General features: G+C 57.4%; 2 protein-coding genes across 2 annotated transcripts in view; one reads left to right on the forward strand and one right to left on the reverse strand.

Moving 5' to 3' along the window:
* Positions 1-11,462, forward strand: part of LOC119110719 (single-stranded DNA-binding protein 3-like) — a 28,961-nt gene extending 17,499 nt beyond the window's left edge. Inside the window, 10 exon segments of the mRNA XM_037234639.1 lie at positions 1,405-1,485; positions 2,007-2,111; positions 2,901-2,975; positions 3,329-3,377; positions 3,524-3,553; positions 4,583-4,773; positions 4,775-4,795; positions 5,301-5,429; positions 9,104-9,277; positions 11,282-11,462. Coding sequence (XP_037090534.1) covers positions 1,405-1,485; positions 2,007-2,111; positions 2,901-2,975; positions 3,329-3,377; positions 3,524-3,553; positions 4,583-4,773; positions 4,775-4,795; positions 5,301-5,429; positions 9,104-9,277; positions 11,282-11,392 — 966 coding nt within the window. The 3' untranslated portion in view covers positions 11,393-11,462.
* Positions 11,463-12,355: 893 nt separating this feature from the next.
* Positions 12,356-20,206, reverse strand: LOC119110720 (protein HGH1 homolog). The gene is given in 10 exon segments (XM_037234640.1): positions 12,356-12,492; positions 14,578-14,674; positions 14,677-14,710; positions 16,184-16,377; positions 16,704-16,784; positions 16,787-16,827; positions 17,291-17,504; positions 17,507-17,728; positions 18,598-18,683; positions 20,191-20,206. Coding segments are annotated over 8 exon segments (933 nt in total). The 5' UTR covers positions 17,694-17,728; positions 18,598-18,683; positions 20,191-20,206; the 3' UTR covers positions 12,356-12,407.
* Between the last annotated feature and the right edge of the window lie 626 nt (positions 20,207-20,832).

Below are 20,832 nucleotides of genomic sequence, written 5' to 3' on the forward strand. Positions count from 1 at the left end.
GCATGGGTGTGTGGGGGGAAAACTTTTGTACCCACATGCACATTAGATGTGGTTTGACACTTCAAAAGGCTGATGGAAGTCGAGGAAGACGTTTCCATGCTCACGTCAGGATATAAGAGAAATGCTCTTTGCCGTCGAAGCGAAATCTTGGTGATGTTAGTTGCTAGTCGATATGGACTTGATTTGCAGCGCCGTGAAAGCAGATTGCTGCACTGCCAAAAATGCCGTGCATAGTGTCCGAAGTATTAGAACTGAGGGCCCTCCTTGCTTACAAAATTTGTTGGCGAAAGCATTACAGCGCCGATCAGAAGAAGCTCGACATTTCTGGGTCTATGGGATATATATGATTGGCAAAGTTAGTCCACTTCGGCGCTGACGAGATATGTCCCGTACCTCCCCTGATGCTGTTGTCCTGCTCCTCCGTTGATGGCCGGCAGAGTCGGTCCACGCCGGCGCTGAGGGGGGTATGTCCCGTACTTCCCCTGGTGCTGTTGTCCGGCTCCTCCGCTGATGGCCGGCAGAGTCGGTCCACGCCGGCGCTGAGGGAGTATGTCCCGTACCTCCCCTGATGCTGTTGTCCGGCTCCTCCGCTGACGGCCGGCAGAGTCGGTCCACGTCGGCGCTGAGGGGGTATGTCCCGTACCTCCCCTGATGCTGTTGTCCGGGTCCTCCGCTGTTGGAGATGCCCCGACTCCGGTCTATTCCGGGCAGGATTAGTCCGGGTCGCATCGGCGGGGTCCGGCCCACGGTACGGCTCCAGATCGACCCGCGGCCCGAGCCGGGGTGGGGTGGGACGAGGCGCCTCCTGTCAGGCCGGCGCGGCGTTACGCCGGACATATGTCTTGCTGGGCACCTCCGCCAGCGGCGCCGACGTGCGGAGAACCCATGCTGACTTGGTGGCGGGACACCATGGTGTAGAGTACCCTTTCTGGGATTTGTAAGTCGAGTGCCAAAATGAACTGGCCAGCTCGTTTGGAGGATCGCTATTTCTTCTACGCAATATGCAGGCTGTGGCGACGCTTCACGCCGGTAGATTGGAGCAACTTTCTCTGCCTTTAGAGCACCATGCAACAGTGCTCTGCATGGCGCCAGAGCCAGTGAATATATGTTGCGGCGTGTTGAGGGTGGTTGTTTGATGTTTGGTTTTGCGGCTTGTGGACGGTGTGTCGTACATCGGTGATGCAGCATGGCGTCGGCCTGCGTGTTCAAGTTGCCGAGAGATGACGGCGTGTATGGCGGTGCTGCACGACGGTGGAGGTCCGATCATCCCTGGGGCAGTCGGTTTGTGTGCTTGCATTTGACTGTTTGGATGATCGTTGCACGTCTGTCCCCGTATTCCGGACAGGCTCAGCTGCAGCGTGGCCAGCCTGCCGTCTGTGACAGGCGCGTGTGCGTGTGTTGCAGAGCGCGGGCGCGGCGCCGTCGCCACTGGGTCAGATGCCGCCCGGCGAGCTGCAGGGTGCCATGCCTCCCGGTTTCTTCCCGGTGAGTGCGGCCGGTGCCCGGCTGGGCCCGCCGCGGCGCCGGCCGGGGCGCGCCGGCCGGCCGGCCCGCTGACCGCGCGTACTCGCGAGGTCGTCAATCGTAGTAGGCGTTCACTGATGCCGCGGAACGGCCGGCCGCGCCGTCGTCGATAGGTAATTTGCTTCTCCGCCCGGCCGGTAGGCGGCAGAGGTGCGCCACGGCGCTCTCGGTGTTGTTAGTTGGGCTGTCGGTGCATAGATGGCGCAGGTGCTTGCGTGTTGTAGGAACCACCACGCGCATCATCGTTGCACGGGGCTGGGGCTGTAACAATTAACACCACAGCGGTTCCGCCTGGGGAGGGGCAGCCATGCACCAGCCTAATCAGCCAGCTGATGACCGCTGCGAGCGGCAGACAGCGGGGCGCCCTGTGAAGCGGCGTTTGTTACCGCACACACCCCGCTCCGGCGACGCTGGCGACGAGCTCTTGTGCCGGCCGCCTCGTGCGTCTCCTGACGCGCCGTACTTGTGCGTCGCTGTTGCAGAACTCCAACATGCGGCCGTCGCCGCAGTCTCACCCGTCGTCACAGTCGTCACCGCACGCGCCGCCCGGCCAGCCGGTGCCGCACGGCACCATGATCGCGTCACAGGTACGGCTCCGGCTCCGGCGCCAGCGGCGTGGCTGGCCGGCCGGCCGGCCGGAGGCGGCCGCCCGACGCCGCCGACGCCGGTCGGACGCGGATGGCACGACGGCGGTGCCGGGTCATCGCTGGGCATCGCAGAGGTTATGGGGGGGGGGGGGGGGACGTGAGTCGGTAGGGGGTGTACTGAAAGAGAAGAGAGCGGTGGGTTGGCTAGATAAGTGATGCAGTTGTGCATTGCGATGCTTCGAATTTACTGGAAAAGTTCGGAGACGCAAGTACTCATATTGATCCATGCCTACCAACTAAGTTTCAACTAATAGAAATGTGCTAGGATACCTACGGTATATGTAGAATGTCACAGGGTTCCCTGTAAATGGAGTCCTGGGATATTTTGGGGCTCCTGGTACATGGCTGCCAACTTGTACGCCGTCTAAAGGCAGAAGGCTTGCACACCATCAGGGTAAATTGCACTTCGCCTTTTTGCCTATGGACGGCAGTGTTGCATCAGGATAAGAGATCGTTTGCAGCAGCCGCCACGGCAGCTGTCGCGGTTCGGCCACAGTTGCCGGTCTCGCCGTTGCGTCAGCTGGGTTAGTCGGGATCTGCCACGGCCTGCCGTCGCCAGCCACGTTGTCCAATCTGGGAAGACTCGCCAAGCGACTGGTCAGCTCTTGACATTCCGCTGGCGGAAAGCGAGGCACCGCCTTGTGTGTTTGTGTGTATGTGTGTGTCCTGTGTGTTGCTGCGGCCGGCAGGGTGACCGTATCGATGACGGCCGTTTCCGTGTGCTTGCAGTACATGTCTCCTCGGTTTCCTGGCGGGCCCCGGCCGGGTGTGAGAATGCCCGGCAACATGGCGGAGTTTAACGGGGTGAGTGGTGCGACGGCGCGCGGCTCGTAGGCGAGGCCTCGTGCTCCGGGGCTCGGCCGGACTGGGCCGCACGACCGCCGTAGCATTTCCGTTTGCCCGCCGATGCGTCGCGCCTCGTCTTGGTTGTTTAGCCGACGGCTCAGTGTCGCCATCCGGCCCGGTGCAGGCTTCACGTGGGCCTTGCCGACCAACGGTGCCCAGCGGTGTCTGTGGCGGTGTGTCAGTCAGCGGTGCCGATGGTCCCGGCGCCGTACTCGCCACATGTGCGCCACGCATCGCCGCCGCCCCGCGCCGCCAGCGTGTGTCGCCGTAAGTGTGACACCGTAAGACTGACGCCGCCGCTCTCCTTTCAGCCGCCGGGCCAGCCGATGATGCCCTCCAGTATGGACCCGACGCGGCCAGGTGAGCGTGGGCGGCCGGGGCGCGCGGGGCCGGGGCCGGGGAGGGAGCGGGCAGGACTGTGTGCCGGCCGGTCAGACGGTCGCCCGCCGCGCCTGTGGACGCCCGTGCCCGGCTGACTTTAATGCGTGCTTCCCCTCTGTCCGTAGGCGGAGACGGCGAGTATTTAGGTTGGCAAGGTAGGCTGGAGTTGGCGCTGGCTCGCCGCCGTCCCCCTGCCCCGCGCCTGCCTGTGTGTGGGTGTGTGTGCGTTTGTCCGTCTGTGTGCCTCGTAACGCCGTGTGGCGAGCCGGGCGTCCGCCAGCCGCCCCTGTCCGGCTGACCCGGGTCCTGTTCGGTACGCGGGGCCGGCCCGGCTTCTCCACGTAACGCGCTAGATGCGGGCAACATCCAGCCGGACAGTTACACCGCCAAAAAGCCCCGAGTCGTCGCCACCACGGGCGGGGGTGTCGCGTGGCCCGCCCACCGGTACCGAACAGGGCACGGGCGCTGGCACTCCCGTCCTGACCGGCTCCGGGCAGCTATTCACGCAGAGCACGCTTCCGGCTAGCTTGCGACACTGTGGGAACGCTTCCACATCCCCCTCCCGCCCGCTTCACGAGCTAGAGTGGTTTGGACACCAGCGATGTCTGGGCGTAGACGTGCGGGGCGTTTGAGACGGCTTCGAGCGGGTGGTTCGGGTCGGTCCCACGCATCCGGTGTGGACCGTTTGGTCCGCGCCATGTTTTGACGCTGGTTATTTGGCTCCGATTAACAAGTTCGCCTTTCACATTTTTGGCGTGACTTGCAGTGTTGTGCTGCTTAAATAGCTTTGCTGAGCATTTTCTTTGCGCAATTTGTTCCCTCTTGCTCCATTTTGCCGGCCTTTTCCTAATAGCTTTTTTGCCGTTGTGTCCTTGTATTTGCACACCCTGTCTTTTCGAGATTTGGTCTTTTTGTACCATGCACGTAGTGGTATTTGTGGCACCCATTTGTGGCACTGAATGGCAGCCTGCACCTCGATAAGTCCCACATATCTGTGTCCGTCTCCCACTTATCTGTGCCCGTCTCCGTATTCTCCGTCGGTGCTGCCGGTGTTACGCCAGCTGCGGGTACATCCAGACTCAAACTTCGTCGAACGTTGCTGTAACACTGGCTGAAAACCATGCGCCTTTCGGCGCGAGCTCGTCGCTACCATCGCCAGCGCGCTGACACCGCCTCTGTTTCAGGAGGTCCACCGGGTATGGGACCTCGCATGGTGGGCCCGCGGGGCCCGATGGGCCCGGGCATGGGTCCGATGGGTCCGGGCATGCAGGCGTACGGTCCGCCGGGCATGCGGGGCCCGCCACCGAACGCGCTGGGGCCGGGCCCCGGCCAGGTGCCGATGTCGATGGCTGGTCCCGGCGCGCCCCACAGACCCCCACTGGCCGCACGGCTCGTCGGTGAGTACCGGCCCGCTCGCCGCGCCGCTTCGGCCGGCGGCGGTTGTCCAGTGCCGCCCGCCCGGCCGTCCGCCGCCAGGTGTGCCGATGCGTGGCGCGTGCGGAGGGCGGTATCGGTGCCGGTTATATGGGCGGTGTGCGCTTGTGTAAAGACGCGGTACTGCAGCCGAGCAAAACGCGGCATGAAAAAGGGAGGCGGGGAGGCACACAATGAGCGTAGCCTTCTAGGGTACATGTTTCCCTGATATGTCATGTCATATCATGTCATGTCATGTGTCATCATATCATATGTCATGTCAGTCATGCTTGAACGAAGGTCCGTTGCAGCCTCCGCGGCGTTGTTCGCGCCACAGTCCCGCGTACGATGCCGTTACCACGTGTGCAGCGCGTGCGGTTACGCGTGGTTTGCGTGGCATGAGCCGGCCGATGTGTGTTGGTCGGCTGCGTGGCCGCCGCTGTGGTGGTGGTGCGCTGGCTGACGGCTCCCCCCGCCCCCGCTGCGCAGGTGCCGCCGGGGGTACCGCCCGGGCCCGGCACGCCCATCATGCCCAGCCCACAAGACCACGGCCCGGCCGGCGACCCCATGTACGGCATGATGAAGCCCGTGCCCGGCGGCGCGCCCTCCATGCACGGCGTGAGTACGCGGCCGGCGCGCGCCGGTGTGGGTGTGCCGAGGTACGGACGGCGCGGACCGCTGCCGTCGTCCGTGCCGGGCTCTTGCGAACGGTTCCGGCCTACCCCCGGCTCACGCCACGTCCTCAGACTGTCGCTGTCACCGGCGACGATGCCGACGCGAAGCATCACCGGGTGCAAAGACGCTGACGGTTGGGTAATTGATATCTCTCCCACTTACGGTATGCAACTGTCCAGAACCGTCACGCGATCGAAGTGCTGGACACCGCAAACGGCACGATGATGCCATTTTTACGACTGGGCCACGGTGTTCAACAGAGGATAAATGCTCCTCGTTCATCTCGTCCGGCTGAGAGACACTGTTCAACCCCGCTGTGGTTTGCATCGGTTTGTGTGGTGAATTAAGAAACGCGTTCCAGACCGAAACGGTTTGATTTATTCAGATTTCACGGTTTAACGTTCGGCAATCGATAACATGTAGCTTACGTGATAATTTTTATGGGAATGAGATCTGCCTTGTGATTGGAGTACTTAAAACTGGCCACCAATTCGGCTTTGGTGTGGAAAGCTTTTTAGCTCAGATATCTAGGGAAAAATGAGAAATAACGCATCGAAGTGACGTGGCATAGAACGTATCCGAAAAGCATCAGAAGTTACCCGATTTTGTGTAAAAACGCGCGCGCAAAAATGTATCTCCAAGAATGGTTCTGGTCACGATTTGCATGTCGTTCCCTTTACTGAAATCCTGCCCTGCCTTCAGCCGTAGTGTGCAGCATAAAAAGGTGCAGATTTGGGGTTATAAGTTTTTGTTGCGCTGTTCTACGAGCATCCGTTAATGAGTGAAGCATTTATTAAATGATATACGCACCAGCGTACCATTTCAGACGATTAGGAATACCTATCCCACTTTGATTATGGGATACCGCCGTAAGAGCTTGAGAAACTATTGAGCCAAAAGCCGAATGACGGGAAACATCACGCGTGGCAAGATGTTTTGTCACTGTGTAAGCCCAAAGCTCCGTCTCTTACATATCTTCTGTGGTTGGATCTTTGTAATGGTGTGGGGCCCGGAGTATGGTCAGGAGGCTGGAGCAGAAACGGGCCGTGCACGTGCGCGCGGAATAACGTGCCTCCGGATTGGTGATCGGGCCCCGTGATAGATGAGCGAATGATATGTGCGGCAGGGCCATCGGTCTGTGGAGGGGTTGACTGCGCAGACGTCATTATGATCCCCAACCTTAATGCCAAAATGGCGTGGAAATCTGTGGACACTGGATGTACGCCGATCAAAGCGACAAGATACCACCCGTTCTGTCCGGGAAATTTGGTGGGCAATGTTGGGGTCCCAGTTTAGTGCTGGTTTCTGATTGCAGCGCGCATAGTTAAGGGAATGATGGGCAGGTTTTCCCATGAAAACTGAGTAATGTCAGGGGAGATGTGCAACGATGGAAGTCGAAACATGCCAGTTTTTCTTCTGCAGATAGCGTTTCATGCTGACAGTAATATCTGAAGGATCGAAGTACTGTTACAAACTCCAGCTGAGTCATCTAATTGATTTATTTTCGTTCCTTTGAACGAGATATAAATGTGGCGATCCAAAATCGTGGACGGCATCCCTGGCAAAATGTTTCATGTCTTTCAGATAGAATTACTGAAAATCGAGAGCGCTCATACTGATGCTTTTTGAAAATCACTGAACTATGAACGCGAAATTGGTTCGGATATTGTAATTATTTGCTGCTTGCACAATTGCAGAGTGGATTCCTTGCCATGTTCAACACAACCGCTCGTTCTCTGGCCATAATGCATGCACCCACATATCTCACGCGTGTTACCATTGCTATAGCTTGTCTCGCAAAACAGGGCAGAAGCGGGTTTAAGAACGTTGCCCGCATCATTGCTTCGCCTACATATCGCATGAACATATCAGTTTCGTCGTTTTGCATGGGCGTAAGCGGCGTGGGCGACTGACACCCCTGTCATTGTGCGGCGAAGATCTTTACCCTGCCGACTTGGCTCCAACCCACCCGGTGCTATTTAGTGTCGGTGTTGCGGGATCTAACTCTGCGCTGCCAGCGCCTTCTTGATTCCATTCCGCTATATGGAGATTGTTATCAGCTTCTCACGAGCCATCCATTGCCCTGAATTGCTCCTGTCTGCATTACCAGGCATGGCTTCTGTGTATGCCGACCTCGCCCCGCTATTCTGACTTGGTCGAATGCACCATTTGATGTATTTTCACGCGATAGTGTAAAGGAAGGCGCGCGCGTCACGTTGGTTAAACATCTGTGCAGCTGCGCAAACCAGGGTGAATGAAGTTCGGCGGTTTATCGTAATTCCTGTAAGACCTGTCCTTTCAATGCAGTTAACGGCAGGCGTCAATTCTTTGAGAAGCGTTGTCGTCGCCACTGGGGCTTTACGACGCACTGGGCTGCTGAGGCTGTACGGCGGCGCCTGTCTCTCATCCTGGCGGGGAGCGGGAGGTGGGATATGCCGGGATGGACCTGCTGACTGTTCAGTCATCAGTCTTACCCGCCGGCAGCGGCTGTCAGCGTCGCCACATCCGGCCTGGCTCCGGCGAGCATCGCCCCAGTTAAAGGGAGTGTTCTACATTTGTATAGGGATTTGCACTGTAATAGCCATCTTGAAGATCATTCGGTGCAGCGTACAGCCCTGCCCTTATTAAGACCTAAAGCCCTCGAGTTTCTGGGCTACACGCCCGCCGAGCTGTGCAGACTATTTCGGGAGACCATGTCAAGGTCATTCTGGCATTCAATGTGTCATAATAACGTCTTTAAAATCATGCCATTCCGTTATCCATGCGGCGATCAAGGCTTATAAAAATACGATTGTCGAGTCGTTCAGTTCGGCGTTCGGGAGCATGGTTGCCAGATATAACGGCCGTCAATTGGTTCGCAAGCGATGTTTTGCAAGGTACGATGCCGCAATTAAACAATGGCGTGTTGAAGAGCATATCTACTAAACAGAACTTGCATTGCCTAAAGCAGAGTTTCTACTATAAACTATACCAAGAGTTAGCAGTGAGCTTATTTCATCATATATAGTGCTTGCTTCAATATCTATGTGAAAAATTCCCTTTAAGCTCTTCATTTATCCTCGTCAATCCTTGTGGAGGGTATGATACGATTCGGCCCGGGTTACGAAGGAACCGAACGTCGGGGTGGTTTGTGCTCATGTGGATCGTCCGTTGCATTTTCTCATGTCGAAGGAACTAACGTCATTTGAGTTAGGTGACAGAGAAACCAAACATCGGCACGGCTTTGTCATTAGGTTGCTTTAAAATTGTAAGGGACCGATTGCTGCAAATTGCAATTGTAGATTGCTGCAAAATTCTGGCAGCAGCTAGGTGGTGCCAGGAGAGGCTTGCTCAGTTGGGCTCTGCCATGTCTGATTTGGCTTGGTTCGCGTTTTCACGGCGCGAAAACTCGGTACATCCCATTGGGCGACAACGCAGCGCACGGTTTTGTTCCTGACGTCAATGGTGCGGTGAATATGCCTGACACAAAACACATGACCATAACCATAGCTGCCACCAGTGCTTGACACTGATGTTACGGGGATCGGATGGTGACGGGGCCGCTGCACCCGTGGCCTGCGTTGCGCTCGCGCGCGTCCCGACCAGCCCGTGAGCGGCGTGTGCGTGCCGGCCGGCAGGAGTACCCGATGACGAGTATGCCGGACGGTCCGCACCCGCCCGTGATGAACGGCGAGATGGACGGCATGAAGAGCTCGCCGGCCAACGGGCCGGGCACGCCACGCGACGACGGCAACAACGGCGCCCTGCAGGAGTACAGCATCGCCAACTACGCCGGACCGCCCGAGAGCAATGTGAGTGAGCCGGACTCGCCGGCCGGCCGGCCGGCGCGACTCCGGCCCTGGCAGTGGTCGCCGGCGCGGCACGGCTCCTGGGAGTGACGCGGCGAGCGGCGCCGGCCGGAGACACTGCATGCCGAGACCGGGAGAGAGAGGGACGCACGGACGCGACGCTGCATGTCGGCCGGCGCGCGGCCGCAGACAGAGGGAGAGAGAGAGAGGGCACGTGTCGGACGGCCGGCCAGCGTGGCGCCGGGCCGGTGAGGACCGCGCGGTGTTCGTGCCGGCTGCGGCTGGCGCGGCGAGCGGACGCTTTTACCGGGCCCCGAGCGCGCCGAGAGGAGAGAGGCACCTCCGACCACCCCGCCCGCGGGCACGACCTGAACTCCCCGCCCGCCCCGGGCGCGACGAGGGAGCCGCCCGCCACTCCAGTGCTCGGCTGCGCTCTGCTGTTTTGACTGTGGTACTCACTGACCGAGAATGGTTTCCATCAAATACACAACACGGGCGTTGTTGTTGCCTTTATCGGGGCCGGAGAGTGGAGCGGGTGAGCGCGCGACTCGGTAGACGGGGCAGGCTCCGCGGTAGATGGCGCTGGGGGCGGCCGCCGTGTGGCGCCGAGCGTCGGCATCGCCCCTACCTCGAAGCCCCGTGGAACTTGCTGGTAGCGCAACAGAAAGAGCACGCATTGTATCGGAGAGCTGAGGGATGGTCGCAGACATGCAACCAGTGACAAGATTTGCCTCGGGCGCATTGCCAAATGGTACGTTTTGTCATCGTCTCAGCCTGATCGATTGCTGGCGTAATTATTTCCCGCTGCTATCATGTGACGACCAGACAAAGACTTAAAGCCCGCTGAGGTGTATACTGATGTTCAAGATACACCACCTTGAATCTGCAGTGGACTCGTTATCAGTTAACGCAGGTCACATTTGCGCAGTGCTATCTCCGGCCTGCCTGCCGATACTCGGGGCCTGTTTGACCGCTGCCCGTGTCCTGTTAACTATGCGTCTGGGACACGCTAAGCGATCCCGTCTGCTGTTCAGTCGCTGGTATGATCCAGGGAGTGAAGCGACCGATTCATTCCCGTTGAATGTGAGAGTACTTAGAATACATTATCCGACGAGGCAACGAGCGACATCGTATGCAAACGATCGAGGACATGAGTTACGCGAACGGCCGGCAGAGGATGCCGTTTAAAATGCCGGCGATGTGTGGCCACGGAGCTGCATTCTTCAAGGGGCACGACAAGCCAGTAGTGTCGTCGCACCCGGCCGTGAACGTTCTGGTCTCAGTCGGATGCGCGGTTTAGAGGGTAAAAATATCGAGCACTAGTTTGACTTTTCGGAAGCGTGCCGGCGGCGGCACTTCATAGCGTCCGAGTATGAGAGCGCAGTGAATGTCGTTGCATGCTATCTCAGCTTCTACTGGCGCGGTGCTTGACCATCAAGTTGGCACAACGGCTGTAGCAAAGCCGGCAAGGCCTACAAAATACACAAAATCGAAAGTTGGTTGGCATAAAAGCATACCCCTGATTTAAAATAGCTCGCGATCAAGTTTCGGGTTGATGCCTTGTTGAAGTGCTTCTCACATTCTTACCCGGGAGCCGCCCGTACCCTCCTGCCGTTGGCGGAGCCTCACAACGCTGCCGAGGACGTGGCCTAGACTGGGCGGGGTCCTGCCGTCGCCGCGGATGCCCGCAGGGCTAGGGCGGCAGCACGAGAGCCGACCCGCCGGCCCCTCCGTCAGCGTGGTATGCCAGCTGCCCCGGGAGCCGGCCACGCGTCATGATCTGCCGCGCCCCAACAAACATGACACACCCGGGTTAGGTGACGGACCGCCTCCACGTGTCTGGACACTCACCAGCACTCCTCTTGCAGCGCCTCTGATGCGGCCTGGCTGCCTGGTCGTCACGGCGTGCGCGCTGCGCTGCGAGCGGCGCGGGGCCCTGTCGCCGCCGGTGCGGCCGACCCTCGTAGCCCGCACGTCCGCCGCTCACAACTCCCCCTGTGTCGGCAGGACTCGAACGAGTCGGCGGCGATACTCAAAATCAAGGAGAGCATGCAAGAGGAGGCCAAGCGGTTCGAGAAAGAGGGCGACCAACCCGACTACGGCGGCTTCATGCAATAGCCGGCCCGCGGCAGGCCCCAGACTGCAGTATTGCCAGTCCGCCCGCCGGCCGCTGCCGCCGCCGCCGCCGGCAGTGGAAAACAAACGTGTCCATACAAGTGTTTGAGACTTGTGCGCGCGCGCGGCAGACGGAGAGATAGGGAGGAGAGCGTGACAGTGCGAGCGAGCGTATGCGCGGATGTCGTCGCGAGTGCGAAGAATACGTGAGTGAAAGGGTGGGAGAGAGAGAGAGAGAAACCTATCAGTGTTGTGGATTCCATTTGGTCCAAATATTTATAAGTAAGCGTAATGTGTTTGTTTTATTTAAATTAATTGGATCGGATATTTTCCTTCTTTGTTGACTACCTTACGGAGAGTACAATATTTGATTTATTTGATATAAAGAGATGTTGATAGGTCAGTGTTGACTGCTGTACATTTCGGATGCCGCTCGCGAACAATGCATGCTTCTATTCTGAGGACAATGCCTTTTGCATCTCATGAGCCATTTTGTGTCGTTTTGTGTTCATAACATTCTCATCGCGTCCGCTCGCCGGCATCCCGCGACCGCAATTGTTCTCCGCACCGGCTTTGCGCGGCTGCATTTGTTCTGCGCGCGGTCCCGACCTGTCTGGTGCGCCGCCCGGGCCGCGGCGTCCGCTCGCGCTCCCGCGAGCGCGTCGCCCGGCCGCCGGATCTGAGAGCTTCTTTCGACGTCGCGTTCTTGTTTGTTGTGGTCCCGCCGTGCCAAAAGCACCGTCGGTTCGCGCGCGCGCGTCCCTGAGTTGTGTGGCGTCCGCCTGGCCGCCGCGCGCCGTGTACATAGGGGGAGGCGCCAGCGGCCGGCGGCGCGCCGCCGCCTGCTGTCTGCCGCGGTGCGGCTCTGTACGCCGCAGGCGTCCAGCCGGCGGCGCACGTGAAAACGAATCAAAATCGTTTCATTCATGGTTTGTCCGAGCCTTTCATTTTCATGTACAGCACAAGTCCAAGTTGTTGTAAATATATTGAAAAGAAGGCGTCCGTGCGGCCTGTGTGGTCACGTGACCTGGTCCAGCCGGGCGGCCACGTCGCTGGGGATGTCCACCGCCTTGAGGTTGTCCACGCCGATCTCGGGCTCCGTCCTGTCGGCAGCCGCACTGACAATGACAGCAGAACACGGGACAACACCGGCCACGGACCGCCGATCAGTCGAGCAAATCACAAGAGCAATCCAGTCACGGGCTGCGGAGCAACACAAACACCACAGGACGTCGACCGTCAGCCAATAGACTGCGCTGAAGCGGTACCAGCAGGCCCGGCGGCCGAACCAGTGACGTTCGCATACCAGACCATGACGGGTCCTGGTCGTCCCATGTACCGTTATCACTTGACTGCACCTTCACTAAACTAGGACGACTGTTGTACGCTCAAATCCCGGCAGGCCATGTCTTCACAGCCACAGAAAATCATATTGCAGTTCATTCTCGCCTTGTCAGTGGCGAATCTGGAGCATCAGCCCACTTTTTATCATCAAGAAGTACGGGGATTACGGGAAATCTTTCGCCTTTGCATGAAAACGCAGTTTAAACTGAGAAGCCAGATTGCTATGCATCACGAGAAAATGGCTCTTGAATGCCGATTTGCCAGCCAGCCTCTTGCATGCCGGACTGTGCAGAAAGACATGTGCCACGTGATCAGGAATAACAACAGCCAACGGACACCGGTATGGCCGCCAGCCGCCGCTGCTACCCGGTTAACAGTTTGGTGTGACATTACACAAGACATGATGCAACGGATCTGTCTTGACCAAATCATAATACCCCGACCTCTTTACAACAATAATAGATGCTGTAAAAACGCCCGGGGTATGCTGCCCAAGCATGCTTTGTCCTCTGCTGATAGCACTCAGATACGAGACTCACTTTAACAAGGACGAACACGTTACAATTGCGTCCCGTTGCAGACGTGACACCGATTTTCAACCTGCCGCCACCCTGACGAAGCGACGAGTAGCCTTCCGTGACGCCGACGTGATCAGGTCGTCACATTGGGCGGCAAATCCTTGGGCCGTTATCCCAATCGCGACGGGGCCTCGGATGTCGGGCCAAATAGATTTAGTACACGGCTGGCCATTGCCTTAACCAGCGCAGACCGACCGGCACGGTCCGACGCGGCGCGGCATCGCGTCTTGTGATCCGTGCCACCGGGTCCACCGGAACACCCGTCAGAGACAGCGAAGCAGACGCGCGCCACGGGGTCCACCGGGACACCCGTTAGAGACAGCGAAACAGACGCGGAAACACGGGGTCCACCGGAACACCCGTCAGACATCAAAGCAGACGGGGCAACACGGGGTCCAACGGAACACCAGTCAGAGACAGCGAAGCAGACGCGGAAACACGGGGTCCACCGGAAACCCGTCAGAGACATCAAAGCAGACGGGGCAACACGGGGTCCAACGGAACACTTGTCAGAAACAGCGAAGCAGACGCGGAAATACGGGGTCCACCGGAACACCCGTCGGAGACAGCAAAGCATACGAGGCAACACGGGGTCCAACGGAACACCCGTCAGACAGTGAAGCAGACGCGGAAACACGGGGTCCACCGGAACACCCGTCAGACAGCAAAGCAGACGGGGCAACACGGGGTCCAACGGAACACCCGTCAGGGACAGTGAAACAGACGCGGAGCCACGGGGTCCATCGGAACACCCGTCAGAGACAGCGAAGCAGACGCGGCGCCACGGGGCCCACCGGAACACCCGTCAGAGACAGTGAAACAGAACCGGCGCCACGGGCCCCACCGCAACACCCGTCAGACAGCGAAGCAGACGGGGCAACACGGGGTCCACCGGAACACCAGTCAGAGACAGCGAAGCAGACGGGGCAACACGGGGCCCACCGGAACACTAGTCAGAGACAGCGAAGCAAAAGCGGCATCGCGGGGCCCACCGGAACACCCGTCAGAGACAGCCAAGCAGACGCAGCACCACGGGGCCCACCAGAACCGTCAGAGACAGCGAATCAGAAGCGGCGCGGCGCAGCTCCGCCGACGCCAGCTTGAAGCCCACTGCGCAAAACACCCCGCTCACCACGGCCAGGCATGTCCAAGCGGCGATCACTCGCTCACATTCCCTGTACTATCCAGACGCGTTCACTCAAACCAGGATCACCACACGCCTGGCGAGCTGGCACTAGCGCCCACGTGGTCTGCCGCGTCCCTTACTTGATGAGGATGTTGACCAACTCCTCACAGAGCCGCAACGCCTCCTCGTCTGTCTCCCACTTGTGGTACTCGCGCAGGATCAGGTAGGCACCCTTGCCCTGACCAGCTCGCGCGAGTCTGTCGTCGCGCACAGCTGCCAGCGAGGCCGTCGGTGAGTGCGACGCGTCACCCAGCACCGCTCGGGGGCGCGGTCGCCGAGTGGTTGGCGCCTTGGACTCCCACGTGGGCGCCAGGGTTCGAATCCCGGTTAAAACACGTTCGGTCGCGACACTTTGAGGACACCGTTGTCGGACGCGCCCGAGAGCCGATGTGTGCAGCTTGGGCCTCCGACTGGCTCGCGCGCTGATCGGTGCTACCGTGGATGCAAGTGTTCAGACGGTACCCAGCCGTGCGCAGCTGTCCAAGCCGGGCGGATGACGCGTGTAAACAAGTGTCGGTGTTGGACACTTGTAGGCGCAAGAGTTCACATCGGGAAGCTTTCAATGGCGTCATACTTCCCAGCGCAAAGTCGTGAGAAATGTGTGGGTATAAATGTGCATGGTATGTGAAGGAACATGGAGGGAAACAGAACCCACCGATACAAGGACAGCAGACATATATGGAGAGCAGATAGATATTGGCAGAATTCTAACAAAAAAAAAACGTGAAAACAGGCCAGCAAAGAATGTCAGAATAAAAAATCATAGCAACAATCCGTGATAATAAGGCTACTGGCCGGCGGCATGCATCAGATGTGAACGGCACGCCACACCCGGCGATAGAGCGATGAACTAACAAACGCGTCACGTGACGGGACAAAGGGGGACGAGACGACGCACAGGAAGCAGCGACGCCTGCAGAGCACATGTAACATTCTCCCACCATTTGCCCCACTGTCATTCTGTGTGTATTTCCTTAGTCTTCCCTCATCGCCCGATACGGCCATTGTAGATGGCATGACACCGTCCGCGTCCGAGCAGCGTGAGCTGCTACCTTCCTTATACGAAGAAGTGAAACGAATACAGTTTATTCGTTTCACTTCTGTCCCATCTTTCCGGCTCAGCGGCCTTGTTCCCATGCTTCCCCTATTAGCAGAGATCCCACCGGGCTTTTCTGTCCCTCACCCCGAATTATTCAGCTTGGGTCTCAGGGGTGTCCAAGACATGTATGCACACTGGCGCTCACCAACATCGACGTCACGAACACCCGCCCAGCGGGCGTTCTCTGGGAACAGTGCCAGCCAGCACGGCCTCGCACGTCGCGATACCGCACGGTTCTTAGGGGGGGGGGGGGGGGGGTGCTGCGAGACCTCCGCTCGGTGTGTGCACCGAGGCGCCAGAGAGCCGGCGTCGGGAGAGCTCTAGCCGGGGCAGGCGGCCATCGGAGCACCGGCTCGGGTGAGGTGAGGTGAGGTGAGGTGGTGAGTGAGGTGAGATGATGAGATGAGGTGAGGTGAGGTGAGGTGAGGTGAGGTGAGGTGAGGTGATATGAGGTGAGATGATGAGATGAGATGAGATGAGATGAGATGAGATGAGATGAGATGAGATGAGGTGAGGTGGGGTGAGGTGAGGTGACATTAAGTGAAGTGAGGTCAGGTCAGGTCAGGTGGCTTCACATCAACGCGCACCTGTGTCATGGCCTCGAGGAGGATGCGGCGTATGTCGACGTCGGGCTCCCGCGTCTTGCTCTCGTCCATGTACTGCAAGTCGACGGGCAGCTGTTCCATGTCCTCGTCGTCGTACGGCTCCGGGCCGGTCAGCGGCGGCAGCAGCAGCCGCGGCAGCAGGTCCACCTCGTCACCCAGCAGCCACAGGTGGCTCTCTGCGGCGGCAGAGTCGCCGCTGACGTCGGGCCGACAGATGGCACGGACCAAACACAGCCATATATCTGCTGATGTGGTTAAGCGGCGAACTCCGAGATAGGGGCAGCGTACAATCATACAAAAATAATTGAGCATGGCACAACGCCACCGAGACATCACATGCAGCATACATCATCCATCATAACACGTGGATGTTAGCCTTCACCTCCGACGCGGCAAGCACGGCAACGGCACGGCGACGCCAGTCAACGTCGCCTGGCCGGACCGTTCATCATTCGCGCGGCAGAGCCGTGCCTGGCTCGCGTTCTATCCGCACGATACATGCCTGTTTCGAAGCAGCAGTTCTTGATGGCGCCGACGACGCCTCCTCGCCGTACCAGTGACTCCTTGTACTCTGTGAAGGGCAACAGGCGCGCTGAAACAGCACTCGATCCCTGCTCAGCATGTACCTGTCAACAGAATGGTGCCAAAGCTGTACTCCACGGGTAAGGTCAGACGCCGAAACAACCAAATGGAGAGCTCTGTACTTTGCGAGGCAGCATGGCGACACTGACACATTTATGACGGCTGAAGTTTTAGGGCGCGCCGACGTCGGGCGCTGGCATAATACGCGATCGTAGTTCGTAGGTAACCCGCTGACAGAATGACAGACAATGGCTGACAGTGGCTGAATGACTGACAGTGGCTGAATGGCTGACAGGGGCTGAATGACCGACAATGGCTTCTCATGCTCGGTGCGCACCGGGCGGTTCATAACAAACAGCAGTGACAACACGCGGAAGTAGGACCATGAGCACAAGCCCCAGCACCCTTGGGCACTCCAGCACCCGCGCGTCAGCGTGACCGGACATGAGCACACACGCCGCTACGAGCGCCGTGCCGTCGGCGCCCGAGGCTCGGCGGCGGCCGTACCGGCGGGCCTCGGGCAGCTGGGTGAGGTTGGACAGCAGCGGCCCCAGGTAGTTCAGGTGACACCCGGCCGTGTTGTAGTCGCGCTGGCAGAGGGCCGTCACCAGGTCGTCCACGGTGACAGGGCCCTCCTCCAGGCGGCGCCACAGCTCGCGGCACGGCGCCGGCGCGCGGCTAAGGTTCGACAGCGTCATGCAGCAGGGGTCGGCCAGTGCGCGTCGGGCCGCGCCGCCAGCCGCAGCAGCAGCGCGGCCGTGTCGGGCCCGGGCGCCGCCAGCAGAGGCTGCGCGGCCGCCGCCCGGCCCGACAGGCTGAGCAGCGCCAGACTCGCGTCCCGGCCGGCCGCCGCCGACGCCTCGTCGGCCATCAGCTGCTTCAGGCGCGACAGCAGTTCGGGCGCGGCCATCAGCTGCCGGCAGCCGGCGTCCGAGCCGGTCAGACCTGCCGGGGAGGGGCGGGTCACGTGGAGCGCCGCAGCCGAGGCGAGCGGGCGGCCATCGACGGTACAGGAGGGGTCTGTGGTGGAAGGGGGGGGGTTACATGGGGCGCCGCCGCCGAGCCGAGCGAGCGGCCATCGACGGTACAGGAGGGGTGGTGGGGAAGGGGGGGTTACATGGGGCGCCGCCGCCGAGCCGAGCGAGCGGCCATCGACGGTACAGGAGGGGTCTGTGGTGGAAGGGGGTGGGGTTACACGGGGCGCGCCGCCGAGCCGAGAGAGCGGCCATCGACGGTACACGAGGGTCTGTGGTGGAGGGGGGGGGGGGGAGGGGTCACGTGGAGCGCCGCCGGCGGAGCGAGCAAGCGGAACGACGGTACAGGAGGTGTCTGTGGTGGGGGGGGGGGCGGGGGTCACGCGGGGCGCCACCGCCCAGGCGAGCGAGCAGCGACCAACGCTACAGGCGCGGTCCGTGGCGGAGGGAGGACGCCAGACACGGCGGGCCTCAGATGTGACACAGGACCAGTCTGTATGGACAGGTGGGTCGAGATATGCCTGGTCACTGATACACATGGATATGTCTTGCCGCTGATACATCTGGAGTCGGCCTTCAGTAAGAGCTGAAGGTCATAACAAATCCAAACTCGCCATAATCCTGTGGAGCTCATGCAAGAAACATGGATTCTAGATTTAAGACTACCATTATTTGTGATGTGCTTAGCACAACAGCAAACCATCCCCTATAAAACTGTTGTCACATAGGAAATAAACACATTAAACCGCATCACCATTTGAAGCCAAGTTGTACTGTTCAATGTGGTAAAGATCTCATCCCAGATAATAGCACTGTTAATGGATCATGATCATCACATACCAAGAACATGCTGCAGAGCAGCAGCCTTCACATCTTGTCTGGCCTCAACCTTCAGGAAGCGGGCCAACTCGCTCAAAGCCTCATCACTGAAAGGTGAAATCAGCACATTCAGACATCATAGTTGAGCAACCTTAATGAACAATCTTACAAGCCTACAAATCAATAAAACCAATGTCACTAAGGTTGTATCAGATCTTTCTTGCTTTAATATTAATGCTTATGGGGTTTGGTAGGACCTTGATTTACTTGGCTTCTAATATTTCAGGTCATGTCAAATGCTGGCTAAAATCATTAATTTAGGGGCATGAATGCTATCGCAGCCACGGTATCCACAAATCTCCATTAAAAATAATTTTGATAAGGCATAATAGGATTTTACTTAAGTCAAGCACAACCTTGTTTGGCAGACTTTTGTTTAATTCTGCCCTAACATACCATACAGAGCAGGAGGTGCATTCAACTCTTGATTTACAACATGATATCCTCTTCATTAAATTTCAACTGCTTAAAAGGCATGGATTCAGACTTACATCTAATCCAAATGACTTCATTACAGTCATGATGGTTTACAATGTGAATGTGCACTTTTACCAGCACAAAAGCCCAGAATTGAAAATATGACTTGAAGCAAATGATAGCAGTGACTTGATTCTCAACTAGTATCATGTCACATTTTGTAGAAATCAAGTCTGCCCTGGCTAAACAAGACTTCACTTGTTTCTACACTTGACCAGGCCACTCCCAAGTTCATCCACAAGCAAGCTGTTTGGCAAGTCTGCTTCCATACCCATATGAAACCAATCTGGGCATTTGTAAGATGTGCGAAGTATGAAATATGAATATGTTACCACTTGAATCATCAGTAATCTAATTAATAGCTAATCAGGTGTCACATTTCAGTAGCCAAATTATTGTCAAACAGCTAATCAGATGCCAGTCTGAAAAAACTACTCACTGCTGCCCAGGTGACACATTATGGCATCTGTGTCTGGTATTGGAACACTGAACCTCTCTCTTGCATGCCATACTCAGGCCAGGCTGAATGACATTGATTTTGAACTATTTGTGAGAAAAATGTTTATCAAGCATTTTAGCCAGAAATTATCTAAGCAACAAAATAATGCCTTGAAAAATTAGTTTTCTTTGTGCTTAAGTTGATGGTAACCTTGCACCAAACTCTGAAAGCCTGTGCTGACAGCATATGTGCCTTAAACTCATTGCAGCCACATTGCTGCTACACTGGACATGTATTTTTGCAGTCTGGCATCATTACAAAAAAATTATTCAAGTCCACACAACAAGACAAGCCAAAACCAACACTTGACACACAGATTGTCAGCAAACAAATGGTGCAGCAGCATAAAGTTGAGAGTTCAAAGTTCAAAAACTTGTGACCCACACACACAGGAGCAAAAAGAAAAGGGCTATCCACATTTATCCACATGAGTTCTTCATTTCCACATCTGAAAGATCCACAGAATTTGCATGCCAGATCATAACAACTATTATACCTGTACACCCATCCTGTCTGCTGATAAGTCAAGATTGGAGCAATTTGAATATCGCTTTAAAAGTGGACTAAAGAATGCTCACCTTGCAGATGGATTGTTCAAATACCCCTCAAACACAACGCAAACTTCTTAATGTATAATGACTAAAATGCAGGAAGGTACCAAAGCACACGAGCGTGAATCTTTTCACGGGCCACAGCCAGGTTCCAGGATTGCCAGAGCCCTGGCAGCCTGATGGTATATCAGTCGATTCCTTGCACGAGGAGCTCTTCACAATGCCAACAAAATGCTCAATGTCATTCAGACACACATATTACGACGGTTCATTCGCAATGATGTTGAATATGATTACACCACCACAGCCCATCCGGCACATGTGGCACCACCAGTGTCCGGTAAACCCCAAGGGTTCAGTAAACACCAAAAACACTAACATGACCCGACATACCACAAAAAACAAAACCACATTCAACCACAGAACCAGCCAGAGACACCAAAATATAAACATGTCTAGACGACAAAGCCTCTTTATTGCTCATACCATTGGCACTTAAAACCTGTGCATCATGTGGGCAGCTCTGGTGTTGGCCTCTGCTGGAATTGCTTGCGGTAAATAAACGCACAACCGATATCGTCATGCTGACAATACGGAGCGGCTCATTAGCAAGATAATAAACCTATCTTCCTATTAGGGACGCAACGACGGGAAGCGCGGCTATGGTAT

This window comes from Pollicipes pollicipes, unplaced genomic scaffold, assembly GCF_011947565.3.
Source record: "Pollicipes pollicipes isolate AB1234 unplaced genomic scaffold, Ppol_2.1 Scaffold_7231;HRSCAF=8579_pilon_pilon_pilon, whole genome shotgun sequence".
Lineage (NCBI taxonomy): Eukaryota > Metazoa > Arthropoda > Thecostraca > Pollicipedomorpha > Pollicipedidae > Pollicipes > Pollicipes pollicipes.